Here is a 12513-nt window from a genome sequence, read left to right on the forward strand (position 1 = left end):
TCCAGATACATCTTGTGGAAAGATCTACATGACTTATCTATTTGCAAATCCTTTAAAGGAAATTTATTTATGTAAAGGGTAATACATTTTATCCCATGGCCATTTCTTCTAAACACAGCCACCTGCTGTCGTAGTTCTAAACACTCTTTGGAATAACGTACATTTTTACTTTTTAGCTGACAGTTCCCTTATTGAGAAGGACCTATAGACGGGAGGATGTTCCCATTCAACAAGACCACAGGTGACATGTAACCATCATGACTCAGCTCCAGCCATTCAGGTTCAACCCTGACCTCCAGTGCTGTCTGTGGGGAGTTTGTACATCTTCCCTTTGACTGTGCTGGTTTCCCCTGGGTGCTCCAGTTTCCTCCCACATCCCCAAGATGTGCTAATCGGTAGAGTGTAGGGGAATGTGGGGAGAATAGGTTACATGGACAAAAAACTGGGGGATTGGCTTGGAAAAGTTGCATAAACTCAAAGGGCTGAAATGGCCCCCTGTGTTGTGAGGAATTATGGAATTGCCCTCCTTTTCCCTTTATCACTTGATAACTTTGGTCAACATATCGTTCTTGATTAGTACGGGTGTCAGGGGTTATGGGGAGAAGGCAGGAGGATGGGGTTAGGAGGGAGAGACAGATCAGCCATGAGTGAATGGCAGAGTAGACTCGACAGGCCGAATGGCCTAATTCTGCTCCTATCACTTATGATCTTATGATCACAGATTTACCATTAACAATTGACAAGCAGTGATTCGAATCAGATTAAGTGAACCCAATGTCTTTGCCTTGCAAGCCCTGTGACTGGATCTAATTGCTGGCGTATTTAGGTGGGTTCCCTCGAGCAGGCCATGCTCGATGCACTGGTACTGGACCGCGTGGAATTTGTGAAGCTGCTGATTGAGAACGGGGTGAGCATGCATCGGTTCCTCACCATCTCCAGGCTCGAGGAGCTCTACAACACTGTGAGTTCATTCATTAAAGTGGCACCATTATCATCCACCTGGTCGGCACTGCACTCCCCCCCCCCCCCCCGACCCGAAACCTCCACATCCTTCCTGTAATGGGGTAACCAAAACCGTATGCAATACTCAAATGCAGCCTAACCAAAGCCCCATAAAGCTACATCATGGCTTCCTAACTCTTATACGCAATGTCCCGACCAATGAAGGCAAGCATATAATTTGCCTCTCTTTACTTGTCTGGCCACTTTCAGGGTCTAACGGCCTTGATTTAACAACACATTCCAAAGTTAACTCTTCCAACAATGCAACACTCCACAGGGAGCAGTTGGCCTGGATTCCTTGGAGTGGGATGTGAGCCATGATTGTCAGACTCTGGATTGAGAGTCCTTCCCACAAATCCTCACCACCTCAAGCAGATGGTTGGCTGTGGAACTATAGATCATGTTCCTGACTTAACTATTATCATAGGTTGTCTCCCCTATCTTCATCGCATTTCTATCCACAATCGTGTGGATGCCCCATGTGACATTGTTTTCAAAGAACTGCTGGTCCAGCTAATAATCCCTTCATTCTTAGTGCAATGTGCATTCTGGTCTCATCGGGTTATGAGCTTCCGACATATGGACATGCAACATGTACATACAAACAAATGTTTGGGAGACCAGTGGGATGGATGGGGAAGAATCTGGTGGTTGCTGTGGAGTTGCAGGCATCATCTGCCGAGTGGGATTGGTCGTTTCCGCGTGCCTTCCCGCTCTACCCACCGCCCCACCTCCCCTTGAGCTGCCAGAGTAAGGAACCCTGAGAAGACTCACTGAGCCAGTGAGGCCACTGGCAACTGTTCTCACTGTACCTGCTCTCTTTCCTGTCACAGGTGTTTCCGTGATCTTCACTGTTTTTGTTCATTTCCGACTTACCAACAGTTCGGGTTGCAAACATTTCTCGAGAACAGAATCCTGTCTTGGGGACTTCCATTGTTTCCATATTTCCATTATTGTGAATATAATAGAGGTCTGAAGAAGTTGCCTGAATCTCTCTGTGACTTAAGTAATTGTGACCTCTGCTTCATTCCAGAGACATGGCCCATCCAACACTTTGTACCAGTTAGTCAGGGATGTCAAAAAGGTAGGTTGTGGCATCCTGCAACTGGTAGGTCAAAAAATATCTGTTGTCGACATAAATGTGTCACATGTCTTGCATGCATTGTGGTCTTTTAATGGGTCACAGTGTTGAGTTGAGTGCTTAATGGGGTGAAGTGATGTAGTGGAGATCATTCTTTTTCACTACAATCACCCAGTGTCAACACTAAGCATCCACTGACACCCTTCAGCCCAAAGCCTGCATTCACCCATATTATGCTATAATTTCAAACTCAAGCACCAAACATTGAGCAGCTTCCTTACTGGGCAAGTATAAAAATGGATATAGAGATAAGATGGTTAAATATAGTTTGGATGCTACAATCTGATTGAATTGCAGAACAGAAGCAAGGGGCAAAATGGGCTAACATTGTAATCCATAAGACCACAATTTTTTTATTAAACTGCAACAGGTGAGAGCTGGTTCTTTACTATAAAACTAGGGGCATTTCTATGCTTTGATACATAGAAATAAAGTTAGAGAGCAGACTCGTGCTGTTCTGAACTCTTACTATTAACAGACAGAGTAGGTTTTCATTCCAGCACAAGACATTGATTCGGAGGTTAAAGGAACCTCATTTTACTCAGTATTGAGGAGACACAAGATACTGCAGATGCTGGAATCTTGAGTAAAACACAAAGTGTGGAGTACTTGGCAGGTCAGGCAACATCTGTGGAGGAAATGGACCGGCAATGTTTTGGGTTGGGATCTTTCTCGGTATTAACTTGTTTTAAGTCTACAAATGAGTTTAATCTACATGGCAATGTTATTTAATTTAAATATATTAGCCAACAGACAAATTATCTTCTGCTTGCTGCTCAGATTCCAATGTGTTCATAATCTTGTTTCCTTTAAGTGGGTCAATCACTGACTGCGGGTATCTGAGTAGCGAAGGGATGAACCATGAACCAATGGGCATAAAGGGAATATAAGACTTGCAAAGGTTATTATTTTCTGAAGATGATGCGAACTTTCAGCTTGACTGTCATTTAGGGAGCTTTATTCCCAATCAAATAGTTGCAAGCCAGGCAGATTTTACAACCCTTCCTTGTCGTCACTAAAACATTAGGCCAGCAGGTTGACCCCTTGTCCTCGTGGACCTCTAACCCCCAGAACTATTTCAAACCCTCACACCAAACTGATTCAGCGCCCACTTCCCCTGTTGAAAACATCCACAATATCCCATAACTCAGCAAGCCCCACAAATAACGTGAAAATTATCACATAACCTCGTTTCTAGGATGCTTGTTTGAGGGTAAATATTGCCAACACCACAGGAAAATTTCCACCGCTTGTTCTTGCAAAGCGTAGGAATTTTTACATCCACCTACAGTATTTGAGTAGTTAAATGTCTCATCTAAAAGGCAGCATGGAGAGTCAGCCAACTGACTATGAACAAATCATTGAAGAGGGACTTGAATCTACCATCACCACACAGGGCCCACTGGTGAACTGGGGACTCCATCAAATCTTCCATTTAAGATTAAAGCCAGCTGGAACATGCTGAGTTTTGGATGCGTTTAATATGGTTGGGCTTAATAAATCCTGTGGGTTCCCAATAGCCACTCCAATCAATGAGAGGAGGCTGCAGTTTATTCATTGTGGATTGCTCTATCCGCATCTTCCACTGTTCCAAATCATAAATGGGACTCAGTTGTACAAGCATATTTTTTTATCGATACCGTGTCGTAGGTTCCAAAACATAATTGTTGGATTAATATTGCCCATATCTGTAAAGGTTTTTTAAAGTTCCTGGGCTTTATTTAACCTTTAGATCGTTCATTGGGCAATTGTAGACTCAGAAAGAAAGTGTGGGAGGGAATGAAGTGGTGCGGCACTCTCAAAGGTGCATTTTTAAACTGAGGTGGATTTAAAGGCACAGTCAAAGAAGAGCAGGGAAATACGCTCAAGACCCTGGCCAATATTTATCCATCAACCAACATCACAAGAACTGATTATTTGCTGAGTACAGCTGGTGCTGAATTTTACCACATTACAATAGTAATCCCACTGCAAGATACTTCATCAACTGCAAAGTGCTTTGAGATTGCTAGACTTTAGACTTCAGAGATACAGTGTGGAAACAGGCCCTTTGGCCCAACGAGTCTGTGCCAACTAGCACTATCCTACACACTAGGGACAATTTACAATTTACAGAAGCCAATTAACTTACAAACCTGTACTTCTTTAGAGCGTGGGAGGAAACCAGTGCACCCGGAAAAACCCCACGCTGTTTCTCTGAAGTTTAAAGACTAATCACTGTTAGCAATCTCAAAGTACTTCAGCCGCCATACAAGGACTTGACCCCACGAACTTCAGCCTCAAAAGAGAGAGCCACATTGACATGGGCACCCCAGCCTCCGATATAAAAGCCCAAGTGTACTGTAAATATACCGAGATATATTGCAGTTAATTTTACCCTGGAATAACTCAGCGATTAATATAACTGAACATTTCCTAAGACAGGATTGAGTTAAAAGATCACGGCCTGCAAATTCAGTGCCATGTACACAAAAATGTTTGCCTTTTTTTCCCAACCATGATTACAACCATTCCCAGGCTGAATCGTGCCAATGCTAAAATTTGGCAGGGCATTTCTGGTCATGAATCACATGTCCCATGGTGTGGCTCCTGCACCGATTGATGAAGCATCAGAAGCAGGCTGAGTCTCAGACACTGCCCGAGCAACTCCGGCAATGTTGTCCTGGGGCTGGGATGGTGGAGTTATAGCAAGAATCATTTATTTTCATAAAATCACACTCACATTGCCTCATCCTGTTTTACTATTCAGAGTGGTCTGCTATGAATTCCTTTACAATCGATTCCAGCATTTTCCCAACAATAGGCCAACTGTTCTTGGTTCCCTGCTTTCCCTCATCCTTCTTTCCGAATTTACTTTTTTTCCAATCCACTGGAAGCTTTCCAGCATCCAGTGAATTCTGGATGACAACAGTGCATGTACTTTCTGTGTAGCTATATTGGAACCAAATGATGCGGATGATCATGTCTGGGGTAGCTGCCATCTTTTAATCTTCTTATTGTCCCCTCGTGATCTCCTTATTTTTTCTAGTGATCCCATTGCCTCACTCCTGTCTTTCCTTGGGTTAATTCCTGTTTTTTATATGCACTTTGCGTCTTCATCTGTGAAGACCGATACAAAGTACTTGTTTAATGTCCCTGCCATTTTATTGTTCCTTGTCATCCAATTCCTGTTTCACCTGCTGAGAAATCAATATTCATTTTTGCTACTCCCTTTCCTTTATTTACTTGAGCTTGCATCTAACAACTGTGTCACATTCCCAGTTAGATCATATTCACGTTCTGTTTCCTCATTCTATACCCAATCTCTAATCACCATCCAACTCATTTCTAAAATACTCCAGATCCTCCATCTCCTTATTTTGCTTTAAATTTTCTTTCAATCCAAAACCATCCTTAACTTTCCTTAGTTAGCAAGGGGTGGACCATTTTGGCATTTCTCAACATGCATTGTGAATTATGACACATTTCTTTAAATATCTACCTCTACTTATCTACCAGGAACACATTTAACCTGGTTTATCTACTTTAGCCAGTTCAGCCTTATCCCTATATAAATGCCATTATTTACCAATAAAATTCAAGTTTTGAACATTAGTTTGTCACACTGAAACTAAATGTGAAATTCAATCAGTGTAGTCACAAGTCGCAAGAGTATTCTTCAGAATGAGGGCGCATTACACTTGACCAGAACTAAAATATCCTAATCTTGTTAGGTCCAAATAAATTGTTCTATTTAAAATATTTGTAGATTTACTGAGCATTTAAGTTAAGGCTTTAGACCCATCTATCAGTCTGTCTCTTACTAACTCATTCTCAGGCTAAGGTGGTTTTTCAAGCGTGCATAAAGGAAGGTGGAAAGATTAAGATTAGGAAGTGTAAGAGAGAGAATTGCAGAGTTTAAGGCACAGGCAGATAGCCACCGGAATTGGAGTGATCGAATTCGGGGATGAGCAAGAGGTCAGAAATTGGAAAAACACACAGAGTTGTAGGACTGGGAGAGATTACAGAGATAGGAAAGGGGAAAGGTCACGGAGAGATTTGGACACAAGGATGAGATTTTTAAAACTCAACCGTGTGAAATCAAAAGCCAGATGCTATCAGTGAACACAGGAGATAATGGGAAACGTGGACACACTGGAATATGGCAATGAGTTTTAATTTGTATGCATCTTCATTGGACATTGGTTGGCATTGACCTCTTAACATGGTTGTTAAAGCAATTACATGGTCGTTCAGAAATTGGTTGTTCAATGTGTTGTGCAGGTCACTCTACAAGAACAACAGTGGTAAATAAAGGATAATGATGAATGAAATTAAAAGTTCCCTCTCGTAAGACTGAGTTACATTTTAGTTATACAAACGAATGATGTACAGGATCTGTTTACTTTTAAAAGGTTGCCAGCATAAATCGCGGAGTAAAAGTGATCTTAAAATGCTATGTTGACAAAACAGCAGCCAAGGCAATGAGCCCTGCTGATGGTAACCGTCTCTTGATCAGAAGGTTGCTTGTCAAATTTCAATCTTTTGAGATCATCATGAATGAAGCTAAACTTTGATTTGTGCTGTAAAATGGTGCCGTAACTCATTGAAACTTATTTGTTCTCTCCAAGCGAGAATACCAAGCATTCAGCTGGATCTATTTTCAGGTGACTTGATTAAGATCTGCTTAGCACATAAAATACATTTGCTATTAAACTAAAGTTAACAAAAAAAAAGGTAGCGTGCAAATCCATTTCCAACAGCATTGCTAAAAGTATTATTAATTCATTAAAAAAAAAACTTCAACTAAAATCCAATAATAATAATTGAACTGGTCATGCTCAAGGCTTCTGTGATGCTAATATGAAGGCTCTCTGTCTCTCTGCTCTGTTTGCCCTCATTTAGGGGAACCTCCCGCCTGATTATAGAATCAGCTTAATTGACATCGGGCTTGTGATTGAGAATCTGATGGGAGGAGCCTATCGCTGCAATTACACACGCAAAAGGTTTCGAACCTTGTACCACAATCTATTTGGTCCAAAACGGGTGAGTAGTGTTGCATAAATAACAGCATTCTCAATCCTCGCACTGCAACAAGAGTCGATGATGTAGTCTGAATGCCATTTTTATTTATCCATTCATGGGAAATGAGTGTCACTGGTGTTTACAGCCCATTCCCATCTCCCCAGGAGATGGTGGTTAAGGGAACACAGCAGTTTTGTGTGATAATGCTACTCATTTTAGTTGGCTGGGGATGTGGCGAGGGAAGAATTGCCTACATCTACCCAAGTCAGGATTGGTGGGTGACTTGGAAGGGAACAAGTATGCATTCCCAAGCCTCTACTGCCTTTGTCCTTCCAGTTGGTGGAGGGTAATACAATTGTGGGGTGCATTGGCAAATCGCTGCCGTGCTGCCTGATAGATATAGCACACCACAGCCACAATGCAGATGGGGTGAATGTATAGGCAAGTGAATAGAATGTCAGTCAGGAGGAGTCTCTTCCCTGGATGGATTCCTGTATATTTAGATCCTCAGCTCTTGAGTATTGGACACCTGGCCATTTCTCCACTGCCACCAGCATTCTCTCATTGAAGGGAACACAGGGAGGCCATTCAGCCCCTCAAGCCTACCCACAATTTCGTGAGATCTTGCCTAATCTGACTCTTCACTCGATTATCCTGCTTGCCTTCCATTACACTAGACACTGGTTGCCAAATCAGTCACCTATCCATGTTCTCCAAAGAGGCTGCCTGACCCGCTGAGTTACTCCACCTCAATTTAACCCTTTTAGTATTAGTTTCATTCTGATAAATCAGTGCTGCTCCCTTCCAAGGAGGGTATATCCGTCCTGGTGGACATACAGAACCAGATGCATTAGACCAAGTAGGGTCATATCAGGTGTTCTTTACAACTGCAACATAACTACATTTCTTACCTCCTTGGCCAACTACCCATTTATCGTATTAATTCTTCTTCTACAATAACCCATTAGCCTGTCCCCATCCCTTGTAGTTATCTCTGCTCTTTTCAATTATCCCTGGCCCTTTTGATAGGTCTCATCCTTCACAATTATTCCCGTAACTTCTGATTCTCCCTATTAATTCTGATCATTTCCTCCTCCTTCTAATTACCCATTTAACCTGATCCATACCTCTTTCTGATTGTCCATAACCTCCAATTTCTTCTCCCTTCTTCCAATTTTACCTTCCTATTCTGATTGTGCTCTGTTCATGTTGTCCCATTCCTTTTGATCATTCCCCCTTTAACTCTTCCTTCAGCTGAGTCCACTCCTTCTAACCATCTGCATTCCTTCTGATCATTTCTTTATTCATCTGTCAAGACCTCCTTCAAATTGTCTCCATCCCCTCTGATTGAACCCTTCCTGATTCTCCACCTCTTCTTTAGATTGCAGATCCATCCATCTGCTAACTGCTCCCCTTCACCTTGTGCACTCTCATTTGGGCCTCTTCCTTCTGATTACCCACCCCTGAATGACTATTCCCCTGGAACACCCGTTATTCTTTCCAATTGCTCTCCGATCTTTTCCATGGAGAGATACTTCTTCCTCACAATCCTCCAAGCTGGTCCGAAATGAGCTCAAGACCTCATGTAGAAGTGAAATTGGCAGTAAATCCACCACTTTCATTTAGTAGCACCAAGATATGATACTCTTTGTGCCGGCCCAGTGTAAGAGGAAACACTCTTAATTGTCCCCACTGAAATTGTATTTGTCGTTAGTGAAATTATGTCCTCAGCTCCAAAGTGCCTCAAGAATTAAATCTTGCACGAAGTCCTGAAGAATTATTTACTAACCTCCCGATCTCCATAAACCAGAACTTATGGTAGAATAATTGGACAGGAAACAACTTTAAAGTAGAATATATCCCAAGCTGCTTTACAGGAGTGATGTCAAAATAGAAAAAGCCAAGAAAGAATATGTTGGAAGTAACTGAAAGTTTGGTTAAAGAGGTAGGTTTTACAAATTATCTTAAGGGAAGAGAGAGATGTAGGGGAGGATATTCCAGAACTTGGAGCATTAGTATACACCATCACCTGTAGTAGAGCAGTGGAAATCAGGAATTGGCTAGAGGCTAGAACTGGAGGAACACAGATACCAAGGATAAATTTAGGGTTGGAGGAGAGCTGCACTGATCAGGGCTATACTGATGGGGGAGAAATCAAAAGGGTTTTGAAAAACAGGATGATAATTTTAAAAGCATGGGTGGGGCAGACTCAAAGCCAGTAAATGTCTAGTTCTCGAGAACCTGATATTTCTTTCTGTTTACATTGTCAGGAGAAAGTCTTGTCTCCTTAAACCGCATCAGTACTGAGTTAGTTTAGGCTGATCCTATTCAATAGTGATAAAGTTCATTTGGATATCTAGAAACAATTTGATAGGGTACCATATATAAAGTTAAATATATCAAGTGAATTGGTAAGAAATTGGTCATTGAATGATAACGTGGGAAAATGTGAGGTTAAGCACTTTGGCAGGAAGAATTTAAAAGCAAATTATTGTTTAAAGTGAGTGAGACTAGAAAGTATTACAATATATATAGTAATCTGGAAGCTCTGGAAATTAAAACGCGAAAAATGTCTTGTGAGTTGGCAGTAAGTTTGCAGGTGGACTAAAATGTGGGAAGTTGTCCAGTTTTGAAGGAAGGATACTAAAAAAAAAATGAGTCCGCAGTCTGCAAGCTGTGTTTGTTTGTGACCATTGCATGACCCCATTCTGTGCAGAATCTTCTCCCAGCCGACCTCAAGCATCCGTTCATTAATCTCCACTGGCCTTGCATTGCTTCATCACGTACTCTGTATCGAACAATCTAAGGCCTGCACAGGACTGTGAATGGATGGGGAAGGCACAGCACCCAGACATGGGGTAATCACCACAAAGGTGATGTGATTCTGTCCTTAGCTTTACAAATCTTGATTCTGATTAACATCAGCAAAGTGTGATATTGTGAAGTGTGGAAATCCAAAATAAAAACAGAAAGTGCTGGAAACACTCAGCTGGTCAGGCAGCATCTGCAGAGAGAGATGTTGACTTAATGTTCCAGGTGAAAGATATTTCAGCAATCAAATGTTAACTCTGTTTCTTCCTCCAAGCCTGCTGAGTCTTCCAAGTGCTTTCTGTTCTTAGATAATTTTTCATGTAGCCTTCAGAGTTACTGGTGACCAGCTCGACTCCTGATTCCTACACTGACATCACTTTATGCGAAGTGCAAGCCATGCAGTGAATGCAAATATGTCTGCACCAATTTCATAGTGCGATTTGAAAAGGGGTTTCCTAATAACAATGCTGGTATCCCGCTCACAGCCATCCTGAGGAGTGTGGATCCGTTGCACTGCACTCAGTCGGAAGAAAAATATTTTTACTGGAAAATACAAGAAAGCAAAGAAAACTAAGATCATCAAAACGTACCACCGTGCCAGTCTCCCAGCTTAAATTCAGCACATGGGACATATATTGCATCAAAATCTTTCAAGCCACCCTGTAGTCAATTGGACTGTCTACATATAGGGCCTTATTTAGTTTAGTTTAGTTTGTTATTGTCACGTGTACCGAGGTACAGTGAAAAGCTTTTGTTTGCGTGCTATCCAGTCAATGAAAAGATTACACTTGAATACAATCAAGCCATCCACAGCACACAAATAAAGAGTACAACATTTAGTGCAAGATTTAACATTGAATGTATTTATGTATAGATCACATGGAGTCTACACCGGACATCCGACCTAACTCCTTTGTGCTGGTATTTGTGCCCCATCCTACCCTACTCGCAATTGCTTCTATTGCCCTCTCCATCCATTCATCTCCTCTTTAGAATTCACCTCAACCAGTCCCTCAGAGATGTCGACATGACTCGTAGACTCGGCCACCATTTCGACGAATACTTGCACTCAGTCCGCCAAGGCCTGTTGGATCTCCCAGCTCCTTCCCAGTCCCTTATTGACCTTTCAGTCCAGAGTGAGGCCTTACAAACTGGAGAACAACACCTCTTATTCCACTTGGGTAGCTTACAATCCAATGGTATGAACATTGGCTTACCAAATTTTAACTAACTATATAACCCACCCCCTCTCCCTTGTTTCCCCACATGCCCCCTCCCCACCTCCTCCTTATCCCTCCCCTGACTTTCTCTCCTGTGCCTGCCTGGACCTATTTCTCCCCTCCCCTTCCACCTACATTCCTTCCTCTGGCTTCACACTTCACAACTCTTCAATCCTTTTGTCTCACACCTTCTGCTGTTTCTTCTCCATCAACCGACTGCCTATCAAAAAACCCTCCTTGTCTGTATTAACCTGTTACCTGTTAGGCTCTGTTCTGTCCCCCCTCTTTTCCAGCTCTCCCCCTCCCTACAATCAATCTGAAGAAGGGTCATGACCGGAAATGTCACCTATCCATGTCCTCCAGAGATGCTGCCTGACCCGCTGAGTTACTCCAGCATTTTGTGTCAGTCTCTCTGAGATCAAGTTTCACATTCTTATTGCTCTCTGAATTTTCCATTGAATTCCCATTCTGTTTTTATGTCTCCTAGCTTTGGTGTTGCCCACACCCAGAAAATCCATGTCTGCCATAACATACCACTTCATAATACTGAAAGACCTCAAACGGGTCTTTTCTGGAGAAAAGAAGCTCAAACATTTAAGTCCCTCCAACAACTGTAACCTCGGGAAACATCCTTGTTAATCATTTTGCTCTGTCCCCTTCCTCCACGTCCTTTGTATAATATGGAGACATTGTCTACTCAATGTTCTTTCTGTATTGAACATAACTTCAGGCTTTCCATTTCTGTATCACTGGAAAGGAATCCTCGTGTGTTTTTGTTTGAGCCCAAGTGCACTGATTAGTGTCAAAGCATTTGTGTAATTACAGTGCTTCAGAATTAAACTCTTATCCTTGAAAGGTTTAGTTCAGAACACAAGAAAACAGGAGCAGAAGTAGGCCATTAGCCCTCATGCCTGCCCTGACTGATCCACTCCTGCCCACAAATCCTCTTTTGCACCATATCCCAATCACCCTCAATCCTCGATCTTACCGCATTAAATGCTTCCAATGATCTAACCACAACTCTCTGGGGCAGGGAATTCTACAGATTCACCACCATTTGCAAGAAGAAAATTCTGCATACCTGCTTTAAATGAATGCCCCCAAAATCTTGAAACTATGCCTCCTCATTTGAAACTCAAATATTTAAAACACTAACCTGTAAAACTACATTCTGTGACAGCAGTCGGGCGTTATAGTCTGCTTCGAGGAAATTCATTCCATTTCTTTCAATGGATTAGAATTTCAGGAGCAGACCAGAGCACATGGCCACTACTACTTTGTGCATTTACAACAAGTAACCAAGGTCTGTTTCCTAGCCCAATGAAATTGAGCAAT

At 42.1% G+C, this 12513-nt stretch overlaps 1 protein-coding gene across 10 annotated transcripts in view; it reads left to right on the forward strand.

The window, feature by feature from the left end:
* Positions 1-12513, forward strand: part of trpm3 (transient receptor potential cation channel, subfamily M, member 3) — a 394480-nt gene that overhangs the window by 339683 nt on the left and 42284 nt on the right. For 6 of the 10 annotated variants that reach the window (XM_078395256.1, XM_078395261.1, XM_078395276.1 and 3 more), the window contains exons 11-14: positions 827-961; positions 2036-2086; positions 6754-6789; positions 7028-7168. In XM_078395256.1, the coding sequence (XP_078251382.1) occupies positions 827-961; positions 2036-2086; positions 6754-6789; positions 7028-7168 (363 nt within the window). The remainder of the gene's footprint in view (positions 1-826; positions 962-2035; positions 2087-6753; positions 6790-7027; positions 7169-12513) is intronic. The other 4 variants (XM_078395266.1, XM_078395274.1, XM_078395279.1 and 1 more) reach the window with 1 other exon arrangement.

This window comes from Rhinoraja longicauda, chromosome 3, assembly GCF_053455715.1.
Source record: "Rhinoraja longicauda isolate Sanriku21f chromosome 3, sRhiLon1.1, whole genome shotgun sequence".
NCBI lineage: Eukaryota > Metazoa > Chordata > Chondrichthyes > Rajiformes > Arhynchobatidae > Rhinoraja > Rhinoraja longicauda.